At 42.0% G+C, this 16,242-nt stretch overlaps 2 protein-coding genes across 7 annotated transcripts; one reads left to right on the forward strand and one right to left on the reverse strand.

Annotated features, from left to right (window-relative positions):
* Positions 1-285: 285 nt before the first annotated feature.
* tube1 (tubulin, epsilon 1) lies at positions 286-13,404 on the forward strand. 6 transcript variants are annotated; one of them, XM_034580438.1, is made up of 13 exons: positions 286-473; positions 638-711; positions 2,305-2,357; positions 2,445-2,493; positions 3,041-3,156; positions 3,961-4,082; positions 4,568-4,755; positions 4,846-5,018; positions 5,875-6,015; positions 7,335-7,475; positions 8,437-8,611; positions 9,223-9,383; positions 13,298-13,404. In XM_034580438.1, exons 1-12 carry the CDS (start codon positions 449-451, stop codon positions 9,379-9,381), a joined length of 1,416 nt encoding a protein of 471 aa, XP_034436329.1. In that variant the 5' UTR covers positions 286-448; the 3' UTR covers positions 9,382-9,383; positions 13,298-13,404. The 6 variants fall into 6 exon arrangements, with proteins under 6 accessions (XP_034436329.1, XP_034436326.1, XP_034436327.1 ...); XM_034580435.1 differs by lacking the exon at positions 13,298-13,404 and adding an exon at positions 9,909-10,049; XM_034580436.1 differs by lacking the exon at positions 13,298-13,404 and adding an exon at positions 9,909-10,026 and having other exon boundaries at positions 9,223-9,423.
* On the reverse strand, positions 9,591-15,889 carry ccn6 (cellular communication network factor 6). The gene is made up of 5 exons (XM_034580441.1): positions 15,791-15,889; positions 13,206-13,485; positions 11,147-11,380; positions 10,314-10,507; positions 9,591-10,228 (listed from the first exon to the last, which is right to left on the reverse strand). Exons 1-5 carry the CDS (start codon positions 15,836-15,838, stop codon positions 9,947-9,949), a joined length of 1,038 nt encoding a protein of 345 aa, XP_034436332.1. The 5' UTR covers positions 15,839-15,889; the 3' UTR covers positions 9,591-9,946.
* Positions 15,890-16,242: the final 353 nt, after the last annotated feature.

The following is a 16,242-nucleotide window of genomic DNA, read 5'->3' on the forward strand; positions in this document are numbered from 1 at the left end:
TCATGTGATCTTTAACAAAGAAGTGGAGGAGAAAAATTCTATCAATATCTCAGAGGAACGAATTTGATAGAGAGAATATGAATTTATTTTCCTATTTATTTGTTATTTTACTTACATATATATGATAATAAGAATGAGTGAATATAGTTAGGTTCCCGATCCACATCCATACCAGTTGGTGGCGGTAATGCTCCATAACGTTGTTTGTCAACCGCCAAAAAACATCAGAAAGAAGAAAAGAAGTAGGTGTTGCCCTGGCAACGTCTCCAATATGCCAGTTTCCATATTACGTCATCAGCAGCCGACCAAACACAGCTGAGGCGCGCGTTTAAAGAAACATTCAAAAGGTTTTGTCAAAAACAATCTTCATGACGGACGGTTGTGGATAAATGTGAACATGAAGTACTGAGGTGTGAAGGTGTGTGAAGGTGTGTGTGTCGGTGCTGCCATGACACAGTCAATCGTTGTCCAGGGTGAGTAAGACACTCAGAGCAGCTCTTTGAGGTGGACGTTAGCTTAGCTAGCTGTCAGCTAGCTGCTGTGTGCTGGTCGATGGAGCAGCTGCTCTGCTCGTTCACTTGGTTCACGGCTCATTTAACGAATCCTTTCCCTAACTAATGACACTCGTGTTCCTCAGTTGGACAGTGCGGGAACCAGGTTGGCTGCAGGTTCTGGGATCTTGCTCTGCGAGAACATGCTCACGTCAACAAGGTTTGTGCAAATACACACAACAGAACTCAGTGACAACTCAGTGAGTGACACAGAACACCACAGACAGCTCACACTGCGTCCGTTACTCTGTAGTTGAGAAGACATGTTACACTAGGGAAACCCATGTGAAAACGATAACATTGTAGCTGGATGCATTCCGTTTCCATGGTGACACTTGAATGGAATGGTGCAAAGATGAATTCATGTTTTAACTTGGTCTGCCAGCTATTGCATGTCCACAATGTATGTGTCTGTAAGTCCCAGTATCTCACTCACAGAAGACAACTGCACTGAGCTGAATTCTGTATTTACATAAAACTTAGCAACGCAACATCTTCCAATAGGTTGTTTTCGTGCTGTCAAACATAACCACTGTGAAACAATCAGAAAATTACGGTTCATGTCTTTGTTTCACTGCTTTGTGTTCACTATCAGTGCTCCCCCTCTTCATTCAGCCTATAGGTCTCTCGACCACCACTGCTCTCGCTCTCTCCCTCTCTCTCTCCTCGCTGAATCAGGGAAGTGACAGTCGTGTGAACATGTTACATGAAAACCTCAACGCAAACTTGTGTAAAGCTGATTTAACATGACACAGCAGCAACATTACTGCGGAATCAACCTACAGTTGTTTACGATCCACCAGTAAACCGAGAGAAGAAGAAGAATGTCTCCAACATGTTTTCTCTTCAGTGATGTTGTGCCGCTGTTCCATGTGAAATCAGCTTGGTACATTTTGCAGCGGTCTCTTAAGACTTTAAAGTCAAGTGTTCTGAACGGTTTGGCGAATAGTCTCCACTTTATCGTTAGCTGTGTTTGCATCGACATTTTTCAATCGTTGACTTCAGAGAGCAGATGTTGTCGTCACATGATCTACACAAGGCATTGGATTGGCTGGTTTACTGCCCCCGACCTCAGGAGATTGTGCGAACAGTTTGTGCCGTACATTCCAACAGACCCAACTAATTGATTACTAATTTAGTTGTCAACTTTTCTTTTAATCGATTAAAATCAATAAAATCGGCTGCACTTCACTAATAGCTGCAAAGCCTCATTTGATCTGAATACAGCCCTCTCCCCCCGACTTTTCATTTATAATAAAATTAATCCACTGGGTCTTCAAATCCTCAGATTTACGGAGAACAGGGAGACTTCTGATTTGGTTAGCGCAGCCTACAGAGCTGTGGGCCTTCTCCTCATACCTGCTGCAGCTCTGACTACCGGAGCTCTTTTAGCGAGGAAGTCCATGAAGGCGGCTGCGAGGTAGATTTACTCGGATACTGTGGGTGGAAGGAACGGGCAAATCCTAGCTCCGGAAGTGTCACTCAACCTGGAGCCCATAGGACCAGAAGGAGTCGTTTGGGAACATATTTTCAGAAAGGTGGAGCAAGCAAAAGAGGGAGAGAGAGAGTGTGTGATTCTCATTTTTGGGGGATCTGTTGAGACGTTTAAAAACCATGAAAGTGTATTTTGCATAATATGGGACCTTTCATGGAAGCCTATCCTTTTTTTTGTCTTATCCTTTATAGACAGAAATGCATCAGGCCCAACAATGTCTAAGCACATTCCTAACAGCCTTCTTTGTCTCCTATTCAGATGGGAGAGTACGATGAGGCCCTCGGTAGCTTTTTCCGGAATGTGGACTCAAGGTAATCGCAACAGTTACGGTTACATGGGTTAAGGCAGTGTCTGCCAGAGTGGTCTTAACGTAATCCTTTCCTCACTGGCTTTTCCAGGAATAGAGCCTGTGGTGTCGGCGGGAGAATCCAACACCTTAAGGCCAGAGTAAGTCCTGTCAGTTTCCAGGAAACAGCTTGAAAGAACCAGCTCGGGAAGAATGGTCAGGCTGTAACAATCCAACAACAACAGCATCAAGATCCATGCAACAATTCAATGATTAATGATTCAATATAGTTCATATCGCTGTCTTTAATATTTTGCCTCAAAGAAGAACACTGTTGGATTTTATGACTTGTCAAGATCCCGTAGTGGGATAGGTTACAAACAATGATCATCAACAAACCAGTGATTATTTCGTACAGAGGTGTTTGTTAAAGTATTTACTCGTACTATCTGCACTAAGAACATTTAGAACCATTTTGAACTGGAATTTGTTATTTTGATTTGCTTAAGATTTTTTTTTTACCCCAAGTGAAACTGAATAGTCTGGACCCTATTCTTCGGAGAACCTCCGTGTGGATTTTTTAAAGCTCAACTTCAAAGAGTTTTGGGAGTGGATCATATCCATGGATGATAGTAGTGGATCAAATGAATGTGCTGAGAGTCTGGAAATTAATCTGTAGGCCTCATATTCGCATATTTAAATCCACAGGCGGTGCTGGTGGACATGGAGGAGGGTGTGGTCAATGAGATCCTGCAGGGCCCACTGAGAGAAGTGTTCGACAGCACTCAGCTCCTCACAGACGTGTCAGGTTCAGGCAACAACTGGTGAGAGACAGACGAGCCATGGGATACCACCTCATGAGCTCACATGGCCTGTAGCAAGTTTTCTAAACCATAGTTTTTAACATAGGTGCTTGTCGCACATGCAATTGCACTATTCATGTAATGATGGGGTGTTTAGGGTTTGTCAAAGTCGGTGCAAAACAATTTCCCTTGGTTGAAAGGATTAATTCTGCTTTCTTATACAACCAACACACTTTGAATTTGAGAAGAAAAGAGCAAGAAACATACATGGCGGTAATGCACCTTGACGTTTGGTGCCACCTGCCAATAAACCGTACAAAGAAGAAGAAAACGTTTGTAAAAGCTTAGAAGTGCTTGTAGAATAGTCTTTTGTCCCGTTGTCCTCTCTTAAACCCATCTCATACAATTTAGGGGAAAGGTCAGTGGTGTCTCTCAACAAGGCTGGTGTGGATATTCCCACTATAATTTCTCCTTGGCCTGACAGCCACAACAGCTCAAACCTTTTTTTATCAGTATTTTACAGTTTCACTATGAAAATTAATTTGTATTTTTGGATAATTTTTGAAAATCCTTCACATTTCGTTTGAGTCTTTGTTTCAGATAAATTCATTCACACTACTGTCAACTCCTCACACTTCAGTGACATTGAAATTTGTGTCAGTTTATTCTCAATGGAGTAATTTAAATGTGTGTGTCAAAACTGATTTAAATTTCTTGATTATTTTTTTAATCAATCCCAATTAAAACATATTATAATTTGAATTTATAAGCAACACTACTCATCATATAAGAACTTGACAGTAACATACCTGCTTGCTTGTTCAGGGCGGTTGGACACATGACATACGGCTCAGCCTACAGGGAGCAGATAGTGGATACCCTGCGAAAGGCAGCAGAGCACTGTGACTGTCTGCAGTGCTTTTTTCTCATCCACTCTATGGGAGGAGGTAAGGCATGAAAGTGTTTGAGCATATGTATTAATGGATGCTTAAAACATTACCTCCATTCATTTATTTTGCAGAGATTAAAGTCCAGATACATTTATAACAATCAATTTCAACCATATTAGCGATGCAAGACATTGTTTCTTGCAGTTCATACTGTTAATCCACTGCTCATGCGTGGAAACAATCATGTTTAAATTTTCCTGTGACCAAGTTTCAGCACTTAAATCTAAAGAGTCTTGAACAAGGACTCAGTTCACCATTGCTTGTACTGATGTTTCCTGCCATCCCACAGCAAAGCTGTCACAGCAATTATTTCCTCAATGAAATTCCTCAAAAATTTGATCAGGTTACCACCACAGTCGGAAAACTTGTTTTCTTTGATCCTCTACCCTGATTTCAAGGTGTTTAGATGTTTTCAGGATCAGGTTACTGGTTGAGAGAGCTTCCTCCGTTAGTGCAAGTAATTCTTCCTGACTGGCTTTGAGGTACTGGTTCGGGCTTGGGGACCAGAGTGCTGAGCCTGCTGGAGGAGGAATTCCCAGAGGTGTGTCGAATTGTTACCGCAGTCTATCCATCTGCTGAGGATGACGTCATCACCTCCCCTTACAACAGTGTCCTGGCCATGAAAGAGCTGACCGAGCACGCTGACTGTGTCATTCCAGTGGAAAACCAGGTTTGTTCATGTGAACATCTCTATTGTATGTATGTATCTTAACAATCAATAACTATTGACTTTGTGGTCCCCCGATCACTTCTCCTCCAGTCATTGGTTGACATTGTGAGTAAGATTAAACACATGTCTGACGGTGGAATGCCGGGGCGGGTGATCAAGAGAGACAGCACTATCATCTCTGGAGAGGGCGGCCTCCGCGGAGCAGAGAAGCCCTTCGATGCCATGAATAACATTGTGGCTAACCTGTTGCTCAATATTACCAGGTATAGTATTACTGTGCGTGTGCTGAAATAGAGTCAACCCCTGTATGCGGAAGGAGTGGAGACTATGACAATATTTACTTTACTACTGGACATGCTGACATGTTTTTTTCTTTTCGTGGTGATGACAAGTGTAATATATTAAAGCCACTTCTATAAAATGTAATACTAAACTACTAATATAATAACAAAACTGAAACGAAACCAGACATAGAGCATTTTAGTAAGTTTAACAAAGTCCGAGCTCCTTGTCATTAGATTGTCTAAGTCTTTGGAACAGTATTTGGATAGATGTGGTTGAGGGATGGTTGTGAACACAACATAGGATTTATGTTACTACATTCAGTGAGAACCTGAGACATGTATAAATGTGTTTTTTGTTTATAAGTCACGTGTTTTTCTTTATTTGTCTCTAATCTTATCAAGAGAGGGCCACTAGTAGCACAATGGGGCAACAGTGCATCCCTGTTTCGTTTGTTTGCACATTGCACAACCACAATCCTGGCAATGGATTCACACTGTTCCACTGACTGATAATGCAACACAGCAATCTTCAAAAACAGATAAGAAGACAGCCTGTATAAAATGTAAAAAATGCTCTACTAAGATTTCATGAGATTTGAAATTTGTTCAACTAGTGTGTAACACCTCAATGCTACTCATAATGCATTTTGGTGATAAACAGTGAGTGCAAACACAAACATTGTGTATTTATTTTACTAAAACATTTGATCGTCACACAATGAGAATTGAAAATTTCCTGATAAAGTTACAGTATATCTCAATTACATTTTCCGTGTGTAAAAAAGTTTCTAATTTGTCCCATGAAATGTCCTGTGTTATTTATCTTGGGTTTCAGCTCAGCCCGTTTTGAGGGTTCTCTCAACATGGACCTGAACGAGATTGCCATGAACCTGGTGCCTTTCCCTCGTTTACACTACCTGGTGCCGAGCCTCACTCCTCTCTACACGCTGGCAGACGTCAGTATCCCCACCAGAAGGTCGGCTGGATGGCTGCCATGGCTGCTATTTTTACCTCACAGTTGTTCAGACTCCTGCAGAGCTCTGGTTTACTGTAGCTCACATGAACTCCATCATCATCTTAACATGAGCCTAATGTTGACTTCAGTGATGAATGATTGGGGAAGCCTCTCTAGTGACAACCTTACCAGTGTGAAATGAAGAATGTGCATTGTCATTTGATCTGTGATGAAAAGGCAGGACACGACAAGAATATTATTCTGATATCAATATATATTGTGATTGAGCAAATGCAGTCAAGTCAGTCATTCTCTTTATCTTCAGGCTCTGAGCTCGAGCACATTCAGTTTGAAACAAGAGCTTTAATTTGAGCAGGTTTACATCAACATAGGAAGAACTGTGTGAGAAATAGAACCCACACGTTAGGTGGCAAAATGTATTTGGACTCTTTGGTACCAAATAGAGTTTTGGTGGCTGTTGTTGCGTCTGTGGCTGTGGCTGAGGGGTAGAGCAGTCGTCCTCCAACCAGAAGGTCGGCAGTTCGATCCCAGTCCTCCCCATCTGCATGCCAAAGTGTCCTTGGGCAGGATGCTGAACCCCGAATTGCCCCTCATAGATATTTCCTCTGATGCTAATAGATGCACAGTATGAATGTGTGTGTCAATGGGTGAATGGCAAACTCTACTGTAAATTGCTTTCAGTGGTCATCAAGACCAGAAAAACACTATCAATACAAACCATGTACCATCTTTTTCCTATGAAAAACATAGCAGTGAATTTTTCTTCTGATCAGAAGCATAATCTTACCAAGAGGCAAAAGATTCTCAGAGCCTGGCTTTCACTTTATCAGGCGAGACTGTGGCCACTTCAAGTTCAGGGAGAAACAGCATCCGACCCACCACCCAACCCACCACCTCATAAACCACTGCCATGAAAGTGGCCTTGTCTGAGCCAACGAGAGCAGCTCATTGGTCAGACAGAGTGGCGGCTGCACTGAGTAACCCCCAGAGCTGAATCTATGTGACTGTATGAATGCGGAGCAGAGCTGGGTGTTTCTTAAAAATATCTTGCCTTCTCAGCAGAACTTCACTGTATAAATAAAGGTTCCAAAATTCTCCTCTCTCAAACATTGCCCCATTGGTCCTAAGTCAAACTCAATTGTAACTGTAGTCTCTGCAACGCCTTTTTATTGAGTAAAGCCAGGATATAGAGACTGAAAACCAAGGCTGTTACTAACCAGTTTAAATGTAATATCTGAAATGAATTTACAACACAGATTTTTTTATTTTATTCTCATGACGTGAAAATGTCTTTTCTGTGCTTTCACCCCTAACTCTAGACTGGATCAAATGTTTAGCGACGCCTTCAGTAAAGACCACCAGCTATTCCGGTCCGACCCGAAGCACAGCCTGTACCTGGCCTGCGCCCTCATGGTCAGGGGGAACGTGCAGGTGTCTGACCTCCGCAGGAACATTGAGAGGTCAGAGCGCTGTACTCCCAATCAGTCCCTGTCTGCACCAAAACAGGCGGCGAGCCAGTGCACCCACCCTGATAGGCCCAAAGACCTTCACGCCGCTCTCAAATAGTATGCCCATTCAGCAGCGACAGCACTGATTCATGACTAGTCCATTCAGTAGCCTCCCCTCCTCGGCTCTCCCTTCACTGCCCTCCCTGTAGACCTTGTTTTCATACGGCATGTTGTCAAGAGAAGCGGGTGTGAGAGCAGAAATTTAAATGTGACCATGGTGTAAAACAGGAGGAAACAGACGGAGAAGGGGGAATAGCTCAGAAATATTGCCCCCTAGAACATTCAAGGGCACATTTAATAACTGGACATGTAGCAATTTGTGATTTTGGTCCTTTTACGTGGGTCCTTTTTGATGGAACGAAAAACAACTCAAAACTTCGTGCTGTGTTTTTAGTACTCACAAAAATTATACTCCCAACAATGTTGTACACTCTCATTTATTCTATCAAGCAAAACTACTAAACATTGTTGGTTCCAGTCGCTCAAACGTGAAGTAGCTGCTTAGTCGCGTCCACGGATAGCGTGTATGTTTAGGGAACATTGGTAAATTGCAGTGTCTACTCATGGTCTGCATGTGAGATGTTCAGGGGATATCTCTAAATGGAAGCATCTACAGTTAGCTAGCATGCAATGCATTTAGGTAATACTGTCAAATTTAAGTGTGGGAACATCTGGAAAACGTAGTTTCACACGATTGCATGCACATTAACAAGTTTCTACGTATTTCTTCTTTTCACATTAATACAATTTCAACATAAGTGCTGTAAAGCTGATTTAAATGTATCTGAGATTATTGATTCCTCCATCAAATGAAATGTAAAATGTAACTGCTTCAGGAAATTTTTAACCCTCAAATTATTATTATTATTTAATTATTTTATATATATTTATTTTCTTATTGTCCCTGTCCTAGATTGAGGCCATCGCTCCCCTTTGTCTCCTGGAACCAAGAAGGCTGGAAGACGGGCCTGTGTTCAGTGCCTCCTGTGGGTCACTCTCACGCCCTGTTAGCCTTGGCCAACAACACATGTGTGAAGTCTCGATTCATGGAGCTGAGAGAGAGTTTTACCAAGCTCTACAGGAAGAAGGTGCATTTAAAGCCATTGCATATTTGAGACTATGATGTATTTATGTATTAGGGATGCAAACTAACAATTATTTTATTATTTAATCAATTATCAGTAAGTTAAAAAGCTATTTTTCGCAAATTGATTAGATAGGGTGTATATACAATTTCAAAAATATTTAAGAGACATTTGGCTGCACAGGGGAAAGCCGTGTCCAAAACATTGTTTTCAGGTTGTCCCTTCACATTTACACACGTCTGTTCCACTCTTTGAAAGAAATATCTCCACTTTAGGGATTTTTTTCACATTTGCCACAAACATTCACTTGGTCTCAAAGATGAGCTGATCAGATTAGGTCGCCAAGGTCACTCTGACATTAAAAGATTTTTGGTCGTAATTCGTACAAATTTTCAGACAAAGTTGTCTCATAGGATAAAGTGCTTTTGACAATGTGCTATTATATAATCAAAATGCAAATCACTTTTCTGGCCATTATATATCATCAAAAGTCGGGAACAGAAGGGAATGTTGTGATCATATTTCCCGTAACCTCCCTGTTTGGTGGAGCCAAGAAAACAAATCTTGAATACTGAAGTTTGTATTTAGTGACTCTTGACTTTTTCTTTTTGAAGGCTCACTTACATCACTACCTGAATGTAGAGGGGATGGAGCAGAGCAGCTTCTCTGAGGCCCTCAACTCTCTCAGCTCCGTGATTGAAGAGTACGATCATCTTGATGCCACCAAGGGGAAACTCGTGCATGACGCAGCCAGGCTCAGCATCGCCAGATGAAGGTCCACTCTGTTGCTAACAAATTTAACTTTTTTAATGTTTGTTTTTTGCTTTGTTTATTTATTTGTATTTTTTGTTTCAAAAATGATTTCACACGAACAAATCGTTTATATACACCTTTATAAGTTAGAAATCCAAATTGTCTTATTTATGACCAGATTCAATATTTTCTCTGTCTGAAAAATAAACAGTCACATTAGTAAGAGTTAAACTCTGATTTGCCATTGTGGGCTCCCTGACCATTGTATAATGAGGTACTATTATGAGTCAAATCTGCTGTTACAGCTACTTCACTGGCCATAGCCCATGTCGTTATTGCACGTACTTGTCCTGAAGACATGGTTTAGTAAAATGTTTTATCATAGCCAACAGCATTTTTCAAGATTTTCCATGCATTTCATGATCCCAGCCATCCTTCATTATGAAATGAGGTTTTGTAGTTTATGTTTTTGTCTTTAGTCTCGGGTCCATAACCTCTGCTGAGGAGAACTTAATAACCAGAGAATAAAATCTTTTTCGGTCCTTAGTCCACCACAGCAGGGCTCCGAGCCTGTGTCTGGCTCCACTAGAGTAACCGCAGCTCAGAAAACATGTCATCTGGATTGTTGCACTTCCTCTGGCACACGCAGGACGTTATCCACTGCATCTTCCACTGTGTGTTGGAGCCTCCTTTGCAAGTGAAGTTGACCTTGATCATGAGTGACTTGTTTGGTACACAGCAGCGTTTGTCTGTACAGACGCCGCAGTATGTGGGCTTAAACTTTTTGGTACTGGCACAGCCAGAGAGTGTCAGCTTCTCCGCTTTCTTTGCCTGGAATTTAGGCCGGCATGTCTTTCCCTTTGGCATCTAAAGTTTAAAACAGTGGTTAGTACCTTTTTTATACCAGTTTATACAAAATAATTAAAATATTTGAAAAGAATTAGGTTTTAACCTTAATGCTCCTAATAACACTCCTCTCACACGGTCGCAGCAGGCACAGGCGACGGTCCTTCCTCATCTCACATTTGCTGTTGTCGTTGTTCACGCGCACAGAGATTCCCAGGCCACAGGTCTTGGAGCAGGGACTCCAGGGGGTGGTCTGGACCAGACAGTTCTTCTTCCAGGCTAAAGGAGGATCCCTGTAAGCTTTCAGTATTACAATTAAAGGGCATTGTGTCAACAACACCCTACTCAAACAATGGACCTGTTTGCTAGCATACGGCCGAGCAGAGCACAGGTCAGGAACACACAAACATCAAATATCTGTTGTGAGCCACCAGAGGGGTCAATATACGCTACTAAACCGACAACTGTTTTCCTCTGAGCTGCAGGTATAACAGTGAAAGCTCATATTGCTGCGCCCAATTCTTTGTTAACTTCAACAAAGCCACTTAGCCAAAATTACCTTTCAAATACCTTCCCACCTAGTCTGGATGTCAGCTCTTGAATTTAAAATCATGTTGACATGCTTTGGTTTCTCACAGTGACAGATTAATGTTTCCTAATATCAGAATTTCATGGCAATCAAAGAAAATAAATAACGTTGTGCATCAGAGTCAGATATTTACTTTTAATAAGCAAGTCGTCCCTCCTGCTCTTTATAGCAGGAACCATCCATCTTCCTGTTTACCTTTTGACAGGCGGTCTAACCACAGTCCTTATTCTGCTCACACCACCAGAGTAATCAAATGCCCTCTCTCCCCTTCACATCAAGCAAACTCTAACAGCAATTAGCATTCCACGCCAGCTATCCTCCTCCACGTGGTTTACTGTGTAAACACATACCTGACATGTAGGTAGTGTCCTGCTGGTGCTTCTTTGGGCTCTGACCGCGGAGGCCAGCTGGCAGGCTGCCCATCAGTGGGGCGGGGCCTAAGAGACCAGCAGGCTTCTGGATGAAAGCAGGGGTGCAGCCAATGGCTCCAGCAATACATGTGCACTTATAGAGGGGGCTGGTCTGGAAAGCTTCTCCGTTTTCATAGTGGGCCCCATTTAGGTCACAGCCCACGGCCATCATGTCTGAAAGAATGAGGGAAGTCTCAGGGATCGGCTGAAGCACCAGATCACCTCTCTGTGGGATGCAACTGAATCTTAAAAGCTGAAAAGGGTTTTTTTTCACTTTTTTTTGTGATTGTTCATAAACTGCAGCATACTTTTCACAGACATGAAAAATGAAGCAGACAAGAACTCGAAAATATAGTCATTGTGATTTTCCTATTTTCTTATAGAATTCAATATTCAGAATTGACTTAAAGTAATTTTATCCTCATCACCCTGTTGCAAACGGTTACATTTGTTCAAAACGACATTCAACAGTTTAGCCCCAACAGTCCCCTGATGAAATCACCAAATTTCACACACTTATAATCTATGAAAATGTCAAAAGAAAATCTCCCAATTTTTAAGGTAAAAAAAAAAGTCTGGATCCGCCCTGTTTGACCTACATCAAAATTGAATTGGTTCTTTCTTGGCCCATGCCCCTTACACCAAGTGTGGTGAAAATCCATTCAGTGATTTTAGCAAAAATCCTGCTGACAAACAAACAAACCTACAAACGGACAGGGGTGAAAACATAACCTCCTTGGTGGAGGTAATTAAATCCACCTTTATTCTATTCTATAGTCTCTTTACAAAAAATAATTAATACAAGTGTATATTTAAACTCACATTTATTTTAGTCATGTGGCTTTTTTGTAGTGATTTTACTATTCTTTCACTACCTGTAGTTACACACAAAACCTGGAAGGATATAGACTTGAAATGCAATGTAGGGATAATGTTATTCAGTAATAAATATAAAGTGTAGCTGAAACCTCCCTTTTCCCTTTGAAACAGCACCAACTTGTCTCTTTTACAGCTCTTCGGGATACTTGTCTGTTCTGTGGATTCTGGTACTGATAAGGTGCCTGAAACCTTTGCAGAATGGAAAGGACGTGAGAAATGTGATCTGTTCTGTCAGATGCATGTAAAAAACTGTAGACATGCAGCTGTGGCGCAAGACACCTCAGAATTACCAATTATCATTTCCAAGTTTGCACTTTGCAGCTGAAACACATCTATCCCAACCCTAAATTACCCTGATGGCTGTGTCCGCAGTGTGTGAGTGATGTGAGATAGAAACTTCCCTGTGTAAAGAAGGACTGTATGAATGTGTAAGTGAATGGTGAATACGACTCGTAGTGTCTACTGCATTGAGTCCTCAATAAGACTTTAAAAAAGCACTACACAACTGCAGTCCATTTACAAAGCAGAAATGGATACAAAGACATTCTAAGATTGTACCTTTGTTTCTTCTAATAAAGTTGCCCACAGAATTCACATGCAGCAATAGCCTCTTCATTTTTTCAGATTTGATGTGCACATCCAACACTGAACTGATTAAATCATTTGTTATACTCTTCAGAACGAAGAATCATATCAGGGGGTTTTGTCAAAAGATAAGATATGGTAAATAATCTGTATTTATATTGCGTTTTTATAGTCTTGATGACCTCTCAAAGCGCTTTACAGACAATGTTTGGACCCAGAAGTTGCGGTTCCCTTTGCAGGCACTACACAAAAATTGCTTCACAGCTTAGCATCATTCCTTGAGGCTTAATGAACATGCAGATGGTTTGTAAAGTGAATTCTAATGTTTGACATTCATACTCAACTCCGTTTCATTTTCTCACTGTTGCAAAACACCCCAAAACAAGGCAGTCCCTCAGGCATCTTGAATACAGGGCAGCCTTCCATCTAAACACCTGCTAACATCATAGATTTAGTTTGAAACACAAAATGTGTAGCTGCCCTGTCACTTTTTACCCTTTGATGACCAATTAAAGAAAAGATGAGAGCCACTCACATGCGCACACTCCAACCTCAAACTTGGGCTGGTCAGCTGAGAAATCGCAGTACATGCCCTTGTGCGGGTCACATATGTCCCTCTCGTTGCAGGGATCCCCAATCTGCCTGGCGCAGCTCTTGCAGCAGCCACACCCATCCAGGACGGCACTCACCCCCGGGGCACAGTGAGGTCTCTCCCGACACTTGCAGGGCCACTGGCAGAACTGGCGCCTTTCGGCCACAGACTGTCCACCTCGAGGAGCAGGCTGCTGGCCATTGTTCTGAGCCCTGCTGAGGCACTGCACGAGGAGAGAGACACAGTCAGATTGGTTCTAAGTGCACTTTGCATATAAGTCTTGACCCTGGATTTTAAAGTAATAAGTTGTCACAGTTGAAAATACATTTTTCACACATAACACAAACAGACTCCTAACCCTTTCAGAACATCATACCAGTTCAGCTCCACTGCTTCTATTGCACTGAGAATAGTAGTTTACTATGAATCAGTATGTGTTTATACATATATATTCATATTGATAGGTCATGGATTCATTTTGTTCATTGACATTGTGGGTTCATATCTTCAGTTATTGTAAAATGCAGATTCATTTTTTTATATTATATTTTTGGGGCTTTTTATTGCCTTTAATGGATAGGATGGAAAGTAAGCCATGAAGGGGGGACAGAGAGAGTGGGGGAGGACATGCATAAATGGCCGCGGGTCGGAATCGAACCCGGGCTTCTGCGGGTTGAGGCTCGTTGGGGCAGCAGCTCTACCAGGTGAGCTAGTAAAATTCATATTTTGATCAGAACATTAGGTCAACTAGTGGACAAAAACAAATATGAATCAAGTCACCCGCCATGATACCAGTTTTAGTGGTAAGAGCATGGCACGTATGAGGTAGTATGTTTGAATTTCAGAAACCTTAAATGTGCTATTTGTAAGATTTCTCTGTGTCTGAACGTGATTTGTAACCAGGAGCGGGCGGTGGTGAACTTCACATATCGTTGGATACAAGACTAAATGTATTTCAGGCTCTGAGCAGTGCCACGTCTCCAGAGTGGATGCTGTGAGGTTACAGTTAGCTTGCTAATTACAGTAGAAGCTAAGAAGTGAGCAAAACAAGAGTTCAAATTAGAATTGCTTTCCACAACTGGATACAGCTCTTGCTGAAGGGATTCATTTAGACTGGCAAGTAAACATGTTTTTCAGTCCATATGTTACTAGATACCGCAACATACTAAACGGTTGCTGCTGTGTGAATGGACTGCATTTATCTAGCACTTTTCTACTCTTAGATACCACTCAAACAGTACGAGTCACATCACACAGCTACTGTAGATGCAGTTATATACATCCTATTCACACACAACCAGCTCGGTGGAGGAGCCAGGGATCAAACCAGCAACCTACTGATTAGTGGACAACCTGCTGTAGACAGGACGGTGAGAGTGATAGGTGAGAGCCAACCTCAGCTGCCAATCACAGTGTCTCACCTCGTTTTTATAGCATCAAATTACTAAGAAAGAACATTTAATAGAAACTATCTTTGGGAAAAATGTATCCATGTATTTAGATTTTTTGTCTGATCCTCGTCCCATTTGCTGATGTGGAGGACGCGGATTTATATGTTTGATTTTACCTTTGTGGGCGGTCAAAAACCCACTAACATCTGGATTTTGTCTGCAAAGGGCGTCCCCGGTCAGCAGTAACAGGTTTTTATCAACTCTGGCTCTGATCGGCAGTGATGGAGACACATCGCCGGGTGAAGACAGGACCGAGAGGTGAGAGAGCTCCTCAGTTTTCAGAGTACATTTGCAATCTTAAACGTGGCGCATCGGGGGAAATAAACAAAGTAACTCCTCTACTGGCAATCGGAAAGGAGTCAATTCCCGTCTTTTAGCCAGTTTATCTGCGTTTTAAAAAAACACATATACCTGCTAACTTTGGTGTAAAAGGGGCATAAGCTAGAATCTAAACTTCTTTTCACTACTTCCACAGTTAATGTCAAGTTAAACTGTTGAGTTTGTGTTTCTAGTATTCTATTATTATTCTTAGATATCCATGTTTAAATCAAAAGGCTGAATCTTTTAGGATGGCTGCAGATTCAGTATTGGGAAGTGAAAGCTGCGGTGGCGGCATCCCAGCAGCTGATAAACAGTGTTCAGAGCTGTAATAGTTTGGGTCTGCTTAGTTTTTGCAGTCCTTGTGTGCTGCCACTTTTGCTTCAGTTCTCCTGGCTGCTAAGTGCTTCCAAGGGTCACTGGGGGTTATGCCAAAAATCTGAAGCCTGCCTGCCAGGTTCACTGAATGAGCTCATTTCATGGTGTGAAAATGGGTCCACGGGAGCTTTGAGTATGAAGACCTCCGACTTGGTTTCTCTTTTACCAGCACTACAGATGAAATAACAAGAGTGAGAACCACTCAGTGCATCCCAAGAGTTTATGAATAAAAATGCAAATTTCTGAAAGTCTTTTAAAAAATAATTATAAACTTACTCATTATTGAGAAAGAATGGGAGGTATTTAGTGTCTCCATGTGTTGTCCTATCAGAAACCCCAGTCTGTCTGTAGTATTAGAATAAAAAAAAATATCCTTCCTACCTGTTGAGCAAGGATGAGCAGCAGGGAACGGCAGAGAAGCGATAGCATCTTTCAAGGAAGAAGGTCTGTGTGAGCTCCTGGAGAGTGCAGGGGAACGAGGGAGCAGGAAGGTGGGATTGAGGGAGAGGGAGAGAGGAATGGGGGGAGATTGGGAGAGCTGACCTGTCAGAGAAGGGGACAAAGCACCCCTCTGTCTCCTCTCCAAACACACCTTTCCGTCCCTTACTGATCCAGTGGGGGAATATTTGTCTTCATAACTGCGGGGCCATTCCGTGGCCTTCAAGTCCTGCCCACTTGTTTAACCTCAGTCTGCGGACCCCGCTCACATTTACCTGGGTGCTACTAACTAACTAACGTAAATCTGTAACCGATGTGTGACACGCTGCTATATACCTCTCTGCGAGGTACATTTCAACCAATACTGTCTAGTTTCTTTCTTTAATGGACAAAAA

Source organism: Hippoglossus hippoglossus, chromosome 24, assembly GCF_009819705.1.
Source record: "Hippoglossus hippoglossus isolate fHipHip1 chromosome 24, fHipHip1.pri, whole genome shotgun sequence".
Lineage (NCBI taxonomy): Eukaryota > Metazoa > Chordata > Actinopteri > Pleuronectiformes > Pleuronectidae > Hippoglossus > Hippoglossus hippoglossus.